We start from the raw sequence: 14323 nt of genomic DNA on the forward strand, positions 1-14323 counted from the left end.
AATTGCAGGGGCTTACAGCTTATTTCATAGAGTATATACAGTGCTAGTCTAGATCAGTGTGGCCACTCAATAAATTTCATTTGTAGGCAAAAATATAGCAAACCCGACTAAAATGTACCTAGCCAGTTTTTTTGCAATGAAGAGAATGATGTTTAGTTTGATTTTTTATTTGATCAAAGATGCGTTCCGTTTTTTTAGCTTAGCACCCAACATATAGGCAAGTTTTGGCTATTATTTTTTTATTATTTAATTTTAATTCTTTTTTTTCTATTACAAAACCCATATATGTACATATGTATGTAAGTCCAGTTTCAAAGTTGGTACAAAAATTATAAAAATTCAACAAATTTTCAGTAAAACCTGACGGTACCACATATTTTCTTCCATACAAGGTATGTATGTAGCTATGAATGAACATTTTTTTAAATGGAAGAAAGAGCACTTTAAAAGTTTTAACATATCGATACCTAAGTGGAAGTTCGACCTATCTCAGCAGCCGATTCAAAAACGCCCTATCTCAGCACATTTTCAATACATTTTCTTCCAACGTTTTCTGAGTTAGGGCGTTTTCGAAATGTCTGCCGACATAGGTCGATCTTCTACTAAGTCATCGGTATGGGATATTTTTAAAATATTTTTTTAACCTTCTCAATAGTTAAAAATTTAATAATAAATAAGTAAAATATTAAAACAATGTGGGTGTCAAGCAAAACTGCCTTAAGACTGGTTTTCACTATGTCATATTTTGACGCCAAAATTTGGCGACATATTTTGACAAAACTTTATCTCCTTACCACTTTTTTTTCACTTTTTATCCATACCTTTACCGATGATATTATTGGCCAAAAACTGACAGATAGCCGATTTCGCAGCGCATGTACCTACACGACTAAAGACCTATCCTGATCCAAATCAATCGCTAAATCGCTCTTAAATCCCATTTGGCATTGAGTTTTCACTTATTTGACGACAAACGCCACTGAATTAGACATAACGAAAACCAAGCTTTAGAAACGAATTATTTACGAAAACAATATCGAAGAAGGTTGCCACCTATTGAAAAAGCTAAAATCCATTTAACTAACCAGCCAAATGAAATATTTTTACACGGGTATCTAAGGAGATAGTTTTAAAAAAGCTTTAGATCGCAAATATTATTGACGTGGGTTGCCACCTGTTTAAAAATTCAAAATAAGTCCAATTAAAAGGTTTCATGAAATATTCTAATATGGGTGCCAAGCGCGGGAGGTTTAAGAAAGCGTTACTTCTAAAATGTTCTTAAAGAGGGTTGCCATCTGCTCAAAAAAAAAACTAAATGGATTTAAATAATAAATAAAATATATATAAATGTACGTACTTACGTAAGTACTTGGCAATCGAAATGTGTTTAAGCCGTTTTGTTTTGTTTAGCTGAGAAGCACAGAGATAACTAGTCCAAAATAAAACCTTCGAGCATCGCCTAATTCTGAATTTCAGATTCGCAAATACTGTTACTTAAAATATTCCCTTCTTCCTTATTCACTTCCACCAACATTTTCATACTTTTCTTATTCCTTGTGCAAACATATTTATGCGGATACATTTGTAGATAATAGAATAACATTCTACTTTTTCTTAATTCCAGGCTACAGTAGTAATCCGCACGATCATAGTAACAACAGCCCGCCCCCGCAAACGCAGCAGCAGCAGCAGCAGCAGCAGCAACAACAATCGCAAAATGCGAACAGCAATGCATCACTGCTCTCTCATGCGCAACAGCAACAGCAGCAGCAACAACAACAATCCCAGCAGTCCAACAATCCCGCCGTGAATAGCAACGCGCCAGGCGTTAACGCCAACCAGTCGGGCGGTCAAACCCCCAGCCACAACAACAACAATAGTGCCAATTTGAATTACATGCAAATGGCGATACGAAACTCTGCTGCTGCCGCAGCACTGTACACCCAACATCAGATGAAAGAGGAACCTGGCACACAAAATACATCCTCATATTCAAGCCTCGGCAGTGGCAGCAGCAATGGCCAAACCGATCCCGCTGATCTCTCCGTTTCATCCGTTTACGGTCTACCCGCGCATCTGGCCGGTGCTGCAGCTGCGGCAGCAGCGGCTGCCGCTTCAGGTGTACACTACGATGACAACGACTATCATAGCACGCTTTCGTCGCAAGAGCATCCGAGTTATCAGGATAATTCCGATTTCTATGGCATTACAGCGTCGAGCAACGAACAAAAATACAATGCATATGGTCGATCACCATTTCCCGATGCATATGGCTCCGAGTATGGCGGCTACGATCCAACACGATTCCCAACAATGGCCGGGCAATCGCCGGTCGATCAATGGGGAGTGCATCATGCGGGCCAACATTCAGCGTCGTATATGAATACGATGAGTTTGGAGAAGGCGCTGATGGGAGCGTACCCCATGCAAGGAGGTGTGCCATGTTTTACCGGCTCTGGGCCCATACAGCTGTGGCAATTTCTATTGGAATTGCTAATGGATAAGACATGTCAGGGCTTTATTTCGTGGACGGGCGATGGCTGGGAATTCAAGTTAACCGATCCAGATGAGGTGAGTTTTGGAAAAAGCGAACGTGGCGTATGTGGTTATAGGGGATATAATATCTAAGAGAATTAGATAGAATAGATAGAAGTTGAGTGGTAAAAGAAGATTTTTGGAGCGCTGAGAATCCGTAAAAAAGTGTGTTAAATTAAATTCAGATGCGTGCAAAATTGTAAACTGTACAAAAACCAAGAACACCTTTCTTAACCCTAAACATACCATGTTCCGGACGATAACACTGTTTATCCAAGCTGGGGTCTTCTAAAAACCCACTTGTTTTTTTTAAGTTTTTTCCTCAATTTGGATTTTTATTATATATAATTAAAATTGTGGGAACTAAACTGAGCTAAGCACGAAAACTAATCAATACACATACCAGTTTCCGAACGAAGTTGAAAGCATCCTGCAGTGAAAAGTCAAACCAGTCAATAAAAATAACAGTTCATAAACTATTTAGTATGAGCTAAAGCGATGGCCGAGTTCGACAATTTCAAAAAACTTAAGCGTCAACGACATCTGCCTTTGATTGACCTGTCAGCGTAAAAAATAAAATGCAATTAATTGATTTTCTTACAAATGTTTGCTGAGGCATCGCGGGAAGACTACTTGGAGGTGGTTAAGATTTTTAAAATTAAATTAATGTAAGTTAATTTAATTATTTCAATTTAAATATAAATTATAATCTAATTTTATTTGAGAAAAAACGTGCATATATATGTAAATGAATACTTGTACCATAAAAATGAAATGGCATTCGAAAAAAATATGTTTCTTGAAAAAAAAACATTAAAAATTACAATAAAAAAATTATGTAATTAAAGAAAAAAAATATCTTGAAAACAGAAAAAAATATTTTCCCTAACCAATGACTTCAACCTCGGACCTCACTTATGCTTTTCTCGTGGTTGAAGTGGCAGACTATGCCATCAAATGGTATGATACTACTAGTATTTCTACTGGTAGATGCTGATGCATAGTCAGACAATTGACATCTCATAGGATACTGCCATGTTAAATATACCAGTCGTTAACATTGAAAAAGGATAGAACGCGAAGTCGTTGGGCTGAAATGCAAACTGGGAGCATTCTAGTTCGCAACTAATAGAATTCCCTACAGGGCAGTTATAGAAACCTACTTATGTACATTTACACTTGCATTTATCTGATTTTCAACTAAAATATTCCATTCTCTTTCCAGGTCGCTCGTCGCTGGGGTATTCGCAAGAATAAACCAAAAATGAACTATGAAAAACTCAGCAGAGGTCTACGTTACTATTACGATAAAAATATTATCCACAAGACAGCTGGCAAGCGCTACGTCTACAAGTTTGTTTGTGATCTACAAAATCTGATCGGGTAAGTTGTCCCAGTTTATCTCAGTGATCGACAGGAATGGTTTGTAATACATATATATTAAAAATGTTTTCTTTCCAGCTATACACCGGAAGAATTGTGTGCTAAATATGACCTCAAGACGGACAAGAAAGACGATGATTAGAGCATTGATTGAGGGCAGTACGCCAAGGCAAACGATAAATTAGCCGTGACAACAGCAACGAGCCCCCAAGCCACCCACATAAATTACATAAAGTTCGCTGTGAGAAATAATGTAAGGTTCGCGAATGCCAAAAGCTGTGAGATCATCAACCTACATACGCCGCGTTCGGTTGAAGTCACCAATGTGGATGGTTAGCAGGAAGTGTGGTGCAGAAAGTGCGGTGCGCGTTCATGTAAATGTGGATTCTTCCGAATGTGCTTAATTTTTTAAAGTACATTAATGCTTTACACATACATACATATTTGCTTAAACACATGCATATATACTATACAAAAAACACACACTCACATACATACATACATAAGTATGTAATTATATTTAAAAAATATATGTAAATGCCTATTAAAAATATTTTTCTATTTTCCGTGCTTACTCATGCTTAAGTTTTAAGTCATCTTTTATGGTTAAGGATAGTTTTTTTTTTTTTGATGAGATTACATACTTGCATGTAAATATGTATGTATGCATACATGCATATGTACATATATGTATATGTATATACATTTGTACACAAAGAGTGTAAATGCAATGTAATGAAAACGCCCGAAAAATGAGAGTAGAAAAATGATGCTGAAGTGGAAACATAGAAATCGTGATCCTAAACTTAAGTTTGCACTACAGTTTTGAATTATTTAAAAAATAATGATTTATATTTTACATATGTAAAGTATTTTGAGTATTTAAATAAATAATACAAGTAAAATTTTAATTAATTTCTAGTATATAAACAAATTAAAAGATAAACTATTAATAAGTTTTAAGTAATTCAAAATCAAAAACAACATAAAAAATTATAAAAAATAGTAAAATATGTAATTTTATTAGTGCCTAGAGTGTTTATAAAGCGCAGTGTTTCATATATGTTACGGTTTAGTTTATGTATATTAATTTTTTTTTAGTTTTTTTAAACAGCTTTTAATTTTTGGCTTATATATTATAGCCCAAAGTAAAATACAATAGAAAGTCAAAGAAAATACTGCATACAAATCTATCTAAACAATTCACACAAAAGTAAAAATAAAAACTAAATAAAACGAAATAAATAAAATAAAATAAAACAAAATAAAATAAAAGGTGTATACAAGAAAATTAAGTAAAATAGCTCATTTTAAATTGAAGTATGTTTAAATTAATTAAATAAAACTTAAATAATGTTCAGTTATATTAAAATGATTTAAATTAAATGAACTTATATCAAATTCAAATAAATAAAAAAAGACTAAAAACACCGTGCGATAAAGGCCAAAAAATTTCAAAACACTCGAAGCCAGCAATATACTCACGGAACTAGGGATTAAATATATGTATGCATGTAGCAAAACTAAAAAAGGTTTTCTCTCTGACGCCAATATTTTTCAATTCAAAAAAATTGTTTAAAAAATTCAGTGCACTATACTTTAACAGTATAGGTAACAAATAAAATGGAAAATTCTGTAGAATTAAAAAAATTTTAATAAAACGACGTTTTAATTATTATTTTTTTGTCCTAAAACTAATAAAGTTAGAAGGAGCAAATTCGACGATATGGTCGTGTATATGTATATATGCATATTGGTCCGTTTGGACATTCTCAAGGATATTAAAGGTTAAAATTTTGTATACCTATTCGTTTTTGTGCACCAAAAAATTAATTTTTTTCCAATTCTAAAAACTCTCATTTGCGGCCCATATTGTTATAATTTATGGCACTGAATTTTTTTAAATATTTTTTTTTTTTAATTGTTCATGTCCTTGAAATTTCAAAGTTTTCTTTAATCCTGGAATCTGAGCGAAAACCTAGAAACGCAGTTTTACTATAGTTGGCCCCTAGTGTCGCGAAAATGTTGATTTTTTTGATTGTCAATTTCACTTTCGCGCAGTGTAATAATAATAACATATGAAATAAAAAGTCAAATAAAACAAGTAACACAATAAAGTCAAACAACACATAATAAATAAAAATAAAATAAAATTTAATGAAACGCACGAAATACAATCAAATCAAATAAAGTAAAATAAATAAAAACATATCAAAATTAAATAAATAAAAACGAAAATTATGAAAAAAACTAAGATTAATTCAATTACATTAAAAAAATTGCGAATTAAAATAAATATAAAAACTGCTTTTAATCATTGATGCTCTCCAATCCAACATCTTCATCACCAACTCAAAGTCCTTACATGAAATATATTTCGAAATTCAACTTTTAAATGGTTCTTTAGTTTGCTTTCTGGTGCACCTCGTTATAAAAATTCAAAGCCTAAACTTGAGTCTAAAGAATTTTTGCAAGACAATTTTGAATTAAAACAAATAAGAAAGTCCCAAACCCTGATTATGGCAACTTAACTTAACATAACGGAACGTAGAACGTAAAAAATCAAAATGAAACAGATTTCGACGTGGCCGTAAGTTACGTTAAGTTTCTGCTGTTCAATTATAAGCAACATTCATTTATGAGAATGTTTAAGTGAGAGCCGTTAAGTTAAGTTAAGTTGCCATAATCAGACCATAAGTTCGGGCGGAGCCAAACATTAAATACTCGACGCAAGTATTAAATATATTTTTTTTTTACCCCTATTTCAAACATCTTCGATAGATCGTTCAGTTAGACATAATGAGATGAACTTATATAGTCATATGTGGGCGGTATCACGCCCATTTCCCGAAATTTTTTTCCAATTCCAAAATCTCTCATTTGCGGCCCATATTGTTATTATTCATGGCACTGAATTTTTTTTTAATATTATTTAATTTACTTCTTTTCAACGCATTGCTGTTAGCATAAATTTTGAGTAAATTTCGAAATATCGACGTATCAAGCATTTCTGAAACTTACCGTTATATGTATGAAAAGTGGCCGTAATTTTAGTCCGATTTCAATACCATCCGTCCTACGATAAAAATAATCTTGGCCACATGTAGGGGTTGCCTTTTTTACATTTCATCATATCTTCGGCATTTGCAGTCGGATCTTAAAGTTCTTGTCTCGAGTAGACAATTATTTTGGATCCAAATTTAATTGTCTCAAGTACCACGTTCTAGTACTTACCCATCAGATCTCACTACTTATGTTCCTAACATACCACTCTAATGTCAGCAAACTAAAGCTTACCAAAAATCAGTAGACTTTAGCTGAAGAAGTATTTTGATTATTCCAGCCGAACCATTTAAAAACAGGTTATTGTCGAATGTAGGAGTAACCGAAACATTTAAAAAGGCGGCCCACTAAGTTCGGTCAAAATTGCCTTGTAAAAATACTGTAGACTCCAGGGGTTTACGGCGAACTTTTTTTGTTTGCCTGTAAAGTGGTACGGTCTAATGTTCATATGTACATACATACTTACATGTTCCAAACATGGGAATTAAAAAATAAATTTGCGAATGTGCAATTAAAACTATTTTGAAACAAAAAATATATTCTAAGGTGATTTGATATTTTTACTCAAAATTGCCATACAAAATATGTAGTACTTTGATACAACGACTTGTACGTATGCACATAAGGTCGTATTTCATATACATACATACATAGGTGCACATTTTTTTTTTAAATTTTGCGTTAAATAAAATTGGCAAACTACCGCACCATCATCACATTTGAAACCCAGTACCAAAAAGGGCTGCATAAAAATGCAGAAAATTAAAAGCAATTATAATGAAGAGTAAATAATAAAAACAAAATAAAAACGTATTGTGGTTGATATATAATTTAATCAAAGTAAAACATACATACATACTTGACGCACACTGTGGAAAATTAGAGTTTTTTGTGAGAAAATCTATTATCGCGGAAACGAGCAGAGCCAGTGAAATAAATTTAACAGCATTTTAAAGCTTTGGAGAATTCATAAAAATAGTACATATATATGATTGGATAAAAAAATTAACTGCAACATTGAAAAAAGACCTTCAAAAATAGAGGATTTTCAATTTGTTTCCTTTATTGGCCTGAAAACAGTATGCAATAAACTTTTTAAAAAGTTTTAAACATATGTTTTTGCGGTTTATTTTAGCAACTTCATTACATACTTTTTTTAAGTCAAAAAAGGCCAAAAATCAAAAAATGTGACCCGAAAACAGAATTTAATTGAGTTCTTTAAAATTAAGAGGTATTTTTCGGTTCTTCCGACCATGGAAGTTGATTCCTTGACGCAAGAAAAACAAAAATATATGTTCAAAACTTAAAAAACAAATTTCATTGCATGCTGTTTTAAGGACAAGAAAGGACAGAAGAATTACAACCCTCTATTTTTTAGGGTAATTTAAAGTCAAGGTAATTTTTCTTATTCAACGTGACTATTCTCAACCTCTAAAGCTTTAAAGCAGAGGTGAGCAGCTTCGACAGAGAATTTTTGTAGTGTGCGTGCAATTGATGTCACCGTGTGCGTGCGAACAAGTCGTGCGGTTTAATGAAGCTTTCGCTGCCTTCTAAAGCAGAGCGAATATGCCCAGGGCTGCTTTAAAGTATTATTAAATTTACTAGCCCAGCGTTTCTCGTTCTCGAGATATTAAACTTTGTCACAAAAAAAAAAAGATAAATTTCTCCACTGTGTGGTGCATAGCATAGGGATTAAAGATTCTGTAAAAAAATCCCATAAATCCTATAAACTTTTTCAAGACCCAAATGTAGCTTTTGTCTCATTATGAGTGCTTCCGCAGAACGAGAGCATTTTTCTTTGACTATTTTCGATGTTTAGTTTTTTTTTTCTTTTTAAATATGTATGTATGTACAATGTTTATTTTTTTATCGTAAAACTTTGTACTACGTTTAAATTTCAAAGGCGCATACTTTATTACGCATGTATTTATATAGCAATAAACTATTTTTTTTTTTAATATTGTACAATATATTATTTATCTAATTGCATATTATACATACATACATAGGTATGTGCTAAAGCATATTACATATGTATTTACATATACTACAAGCATACATATATACAAAACAAAGATGTGTTAGTGTTCTAGTTGTATAAAATTCTAGCAATAATGCAAAAATTAATAAGTTAATCAATAAAATTTTATGTAGTTGTCATAAATGCTTAATTTAATTAGCAATTAACTAATCATTATTATTAAATAAAAAAAAACGACAATTAAAAATAAATAAATGCTCAAATTTTTAAACAAAATAAATGCGTTCTAATGAGAATTTTTCTATGGTTTTTGCAGTAATCCACTAATTTCTTAACCAAATCCGGTGGTGCGTCATCTAGGGCAAGTTTCTCCGTCGTCGGAGACAATCTGATAAGCGATTCGAAATAAAACTCAAACCCGATTTCCGAATGTCTGAAAATTGTAGAAAAATCACAATTGTCACAAGAAAACTAAAAAAAAAAAATTTAGAAAAAGTAATACACGCAATAAAAAAGTAATAGCACAAAATTGCGATATAAATTTACAACTAAACCTCTAAACCTAAACCTAAACCTCTGCTGTTGCTATTCATTAGCTCAATGCATATCAGTACGGCACGAATATTGGGAAAGTCTTCAACATCGCGGCTGTCGCAGAAAATTCTCAGCTTGACTAATACTCGCCAAAAGCATGAGATTCCGAAACATTTGCAAAAGGTACCCAAAGAGAAAAATCCAGGATTTTCACAAATGGTTGAATACTATTACCATGCAGCCGCACAAATTATGGAACCAATGATGATAAAGGAACTGGAAAAGTATCCTTGGATGAAGAAAGAGCAACGTGAAGAACGCGTCCGTGGTTTACTGAGAATGATCGGATCAACTACCACAATGCTGGAAGTTACTTTCCCCATCATCAGAGATAATGGTAGTTATGAATTAATCACTGGCTATCGGGCACATCATACCAGACATCGACTACCGCTCAAGGGAGGTAAGTAGCGGGAGCTTATGCTCCAATTTGTAAAGTTGCAAGAAGAAACCAGTGTAGAGTTGAAACAGGAATCTAACATACTATAACCTGAAAATTTAATGAAAGATGTGAGATTTATGCAAATCAATTATTGGGTGATCGAAAAAGTTTTTCTCCAAATCAAAACGCATTTGTAGTTTCCGCGTAAGAAGAAAATATATATAGGAAATTTTTTCCACATTTTTGAAGCGAATGGAAACCCTTAAACGCGTCTTCTGAAAATTTAAATTTTTTGAGTTATGAGTTTTAGTAAATACGCGATATGTATGTTTGTGCGACTTTGATGGGTAATTTTTTCCATTTTCTGGTGAAACCGTAATGCTATCATTGTAGGACTTCATAGACGAGAAACTTAATTAAGTCATTTTCGCAGAGGAGAGAGAAATGGGTAAATACCTAATTCGATATTTAAAGGTAAAGATCTATTAGATAGATATTTACCCAAGTACTGGGGCATTCACGAAAATTGTTGGTATAAATCATAAGTAAGAAATTTTCAAGTAAACCGAAAGATATTTCTCTCAACTAGAAAGCCAAGTAACTCGTTTTTTAAGTAGCCATAATTGCTATCGCTATTAGTATCCGAAGAAAAATTATAACCAGTGGACTGCGCGATTCCATTTGGAGTTAGAGGAATGTTATCATGTCTGCCTGTAGTGATACATATGCAAGACCAAATTAAAAGTAGTTCAATAGCGCCCTGCGCGGAAGAACCGGCCCTTCCGTCAAGCTTCGACCCGTCCGTGTAGAAATTCACCGGTGGTACCTACCAACTCCTACATCCCGGTCACTCATTCCTAAAAGAGGTGTGCGTGGCGAAGGAGCTCAAGAGGCCGTCTATCGAATAAAGTCGAAACCCCTCAGAAACCTTTCTTTGTGAAAAAACGAGTAAAAATAAATACAAACATGTTGCTATTTCATCATCGCAAAGTGTACTTTTTTGCGCCCCTGAGTAACTATTGAAAGGGTGCGTTTAGATGCAGATAATTTTGAATAGTTTTACACATACATATTATTAATATATTAATTGGCGCTGCTTTGAGTTTTCATTTCTTTAAATTAAATTTAATTTTAATTAAAAGATTAAAATTTTTGGGTTCAATTAGTAAATATTGCTTAATTTATATAATTTTTGTACGAAATTTTGAGTGTGCATTTATGTGGTGTAATTTACTAAACTTTTATAAAAAAATTATAAAGATTAAATAGATAAAAGAAAAATAGCCAAAACTGGTCAAAATGTCACTTAACTTAATCAGCTGACCACAAGTGTATGTCTTTCTAGCTGTCTTTTGGTATACCATTTGTATGAATTGATGATGCGTTTTCCACAAAATTTAAATTTTTAAATAATTCTTTATATTATTAAACGTGCGATATGTTTGGCGAATTTCTTTTTAATTTTCACTCCTTTTCAAATCACTATTAGGTACTTTTGACTATAACAATGAAACTCAATCGGCCCTATTATGATTGTCGAGGTCGATGTCGATGTAATTTTTACATCAAAAAATTGGACTTATGAAGGCTATTTTTTAATGAAAAAATGACGTCGACGGCGACCTCAACAACCATAATAGGGCCGAATATATTCTTTAACGACATCCAATTTTTTTCTCTTAGGCATACGTTATGCCATGGACGTTGACTCTGATGAAATTCGAGCCTTGGCTTATCTGATGGCATTCAAGACCGCTTGTGTGAATGTGCCTTTTGGCGGTTCCAAGGGTGGCATAAGAATCGATCCCAAAAAGTATACATCACAAGAATTGCAGACGATTACAAGACGCTTCACCATGGAGCTATTGAAACGCAATATGATAGGACCGGGTATAGATGTACCCGCACCTGATGTCAATACAAGTGAACGAGAGATGAGTTGGCTCGTGGATCAATACATGAAGACATTTGGTAGATATAGAAAATATATAATTACTACAATAATTTGAAAATTATAACTGAATATCGGCCGAAAATTCACTTAAGGTTACAATGACCTCAATGCATTGGCTATAACAACCGGTAAGCCAGTTGCAATGGGGGGTATAAATGGTCGAACTGCGGCAACAGGACGCGGCCTGTTCAAGGCAGCTGATTGTTTCATTATGGATAAAGATTGGATGGATCTATTGGGCTGGAAAACTGGTTGGAAGGATAAGACAGTGATTGTACAGGGTTTTGGAAATGTCGGATCCTATGCATCTATTTCTGTAGTGGAAGCTGGTGCGAAACTTATAGGTGTACAAGAAATCGATGTATCGCTTGTGAATGAAAATGGCATCAATCCCAAGGTACCATGTACATACGCCTTTAGAATGCGCATCACTACACACAATTAAGAGCTTTCATATCAATTTCTAGGATTTAATGGAATATTATATAAAGAATAAGAAATCTATCAAAGGCTACACGAAGGCGACGCAGAAAAGCGGCAGTCTGTTGGCTGAAAAATGCGACATACTGATGCCGTGCGCAACACAAAAAGTGCTCACTGCTGACAATGCTGGCAGTGTGCAGGCCAAATTAATTTTGGAAGGCGCCAATGGGCCATCGACGCCTGCTGCTGACGAAATACTACGCAAGAAGAATGTTCTCATCATACCCGACATGTATTGCAATGCTGGTGGCGTGACGGTGTCTTACTTTGAGTATTTAAAAAATATAAATCATGTATCCTATGGCAAAATGCATGTGAAACGCGATAAGCTTATGATCAATGAAATCTTCAACTCCTTGAACGGCAATGGTAAAGGAGACGTAAGTAAGCGCACAGCTTTGTTAACTGAAGTTTCTACATTCCTACGTTCTTAATTTAGGCTAAATTCAAACCAAATAAAATGCTGGAGAAAATCCGGGATTGCACTAAAGAGGCGGAAATTGTTGATGCCGGGTTGCAAACTGTTATGGAATCTTCTGCTCAGGGCATCAAAGAGGTGGCGCACGAGCTTGAGCTTTGCAATGATTTGCGAACGGCGGCTTTTATTTATTCGATATCGAAAATTTTCCGAGCCTTAGAAGTGGCAGGTGTAACTCAGCAATAGCTCGAGATACATACATATGTATGTAGATATGGACATGGGCGTTTAAGCATATTTTATTGTCGTTCTAATCTGAAAATACTCGAAAATCTCTTGCGAAAAATTAGTTTCATGGTCCGGAAAATAGCCTCAATCCGAATTATTATTTTTAGCACTTGTCGATTTACATTGGTGTGTACATATGTATTTACATCTGTATATTTTGATTAAATTTTTTTCTCAGCGACCTAGAACAAAAGGTATGATCGAAACTAAATGTCGTTCTCGTAGTTTTGTTCCCAAGAACGCATCAAACCCAAAAACCCAAATGAGAATAAAACTGTCGAGAATGTTCTCAATTGCAATTATATAAGAACAAAACCCTGTGTAACGGGTCCAAAGAGATCAAAATGCGAACAATACTTTCGGGAATATTCCTAAGAAACCAAAATGGGAACGAAAGTCTCAGCCACTTTCTCACAGAAGAAACGGGAAAAAATCTTCTCTGAATGTTCGCGAAGAAAGAAATCGAGAACAAAATTTTTCTCATACATTCCATTATTTAAATATTTAAATTAATTAAAAAAGAACTGAAATATAATTACGCAAATAAAGTTAACGAAAGACTTAAGACACAAACGTTTCTAGCACAGGTAATGAAAAATTGTTCCATAAATGGACAGTTCACCCTAATAATAAACTGAAACGATTTTTCATCCCAACACGCGGATACCCCTCTCATTCTTAACGTGAAGCTCTAAAAACGATTGTTTTCGTTTTTTCTCTAGCAGAACGTTCCCCAGACTTTGGCTCTTATTCGATCCTCCTTGAAAACGTTCTCGATATTTTCGTTCTTATTTTGTTCTCATGGGAAATGTTCCCAACAGTTTCGTTCTCATTCTGTTCTTCTTGGGAACGTTACCGAGAGTTTTGTTCTTTAAGGAAACGTTGCCGAACCTTTTGTTCTCATTTTGTTCCGGTTCAAACTTTGGTTCGTGTATGCTAACGCACTTAACGTTACATTTCGTTCTCGTGCAGAACTAATCCAAAACTGGAACGCGTTCTCGGTCCCTGCTTTAAATACAAAAAAAAATACCTGTAAAAAAAGAAAATAAAAAATAGTCCACACGGCATTTACTAAACGGAAAAAATTGCCATTTCGCAACTAATGGAAATTTGGACTAGTGGTATTATAGGGAATTTACATGAGGCGATTTTTCAGGCAATTTTTAGTTGAAAGCATCAATCGCCTGGTTTAAACGGCCTTTCAACTAATCGCTTACAATGAAGTTGGTCGGCTGCTTACTT

At 34.0% G+C, this 14323-nt stretch overlaps 2 protein-coding genes across 4 annotated transcripts in view; both read left to right on the forward strand.

The window, feature by feature from the left end:
- Positions 1-4390, forward strand: part of LOC118737820 (ETS-like protein pointed) — a 336435-nt gene extending 332045 nt beyond the window's left edge. For all 3 annotated transcript variants that reach the window (XM_036468594.1, XM_036468596.1, XM_036468595.1), the window contains 3 exons: positions 1625-2571; positions 3761-3918; positions 3997-4390. In XM_036468594.1, coding sequence (XP_036324487.1) covers positions 1625-2571; positions 3761-3918; positions 3997-4060 — 1169 coding nt within the window. In that variant the 3' untranslated portion in view covers positions 4061-4390. The remainder of the gene's footprint in view (positions 1-1624; positions 2572-3760; positions 3919-3996) is intronic.
- Positions 4391-9562: 5172 nt separating this feature from the next.
- LOC118738266 (glutamate dehydrogenase, mitochondrial) lies at positions 9563-13039 on the forward strand. The gene is made up of 5 exons (XM_036469192.1): positions 9563-9959; positions 11622-11909; positions 11985-12289; positions 12360-12770; positions 12815-13039. Exons 1-5 carry the CDS (start codon positions 9563-9565, stop codon positions 13037-13039), a joined length of 1626 nt encoding a protein of 541 aa, XP_036325085.1.
- Positions 13040-14323: the final 1284 nt, after the last annotated feature.

Source organism: Rhagoletis pomonella, unplaced genomic scaffold, assembly GCF_013731165.1.
Source record: "Rhagoletis pomonella isolate Grant_MI unplaced genomic scaffold, Rhpom_1.0 Rhpom_scaffold_00004, whole genome shotgun sequence".
Classification (NCBI taxonomy): domain Eukaryota; kingdom Metazoa; phylum Arthropoda; class Insecta; order Diptera; family Tephritidae; genus Rhagoletis; species Rhagoletis pomonella.

Excerpts from the sequence above, each read along its gene's own strand:
- LOC118738266 (XM_036469192.1), top strand. The coding sequence starts at position 9,563 with ATGCATATCAGTACGGCACGAATATTGGGAAAGTCTTCAACATCGCGG. Across the intron at positions 9,960-11,621 it reads TCGACTACCGCTCAAGGGAG|GCATACGTTATGCCATGGAC; the intron begins GTAAGTAGCGGG and ends TTTTTCTCTTAG. Across the intron at positions 12,290-12,359 it reads AAAATGGCATCAATCCCAAG|GATTTAATGGAATATTATAT; the intron begins GTACCATGTACA and ends ATCAATTTCTAG.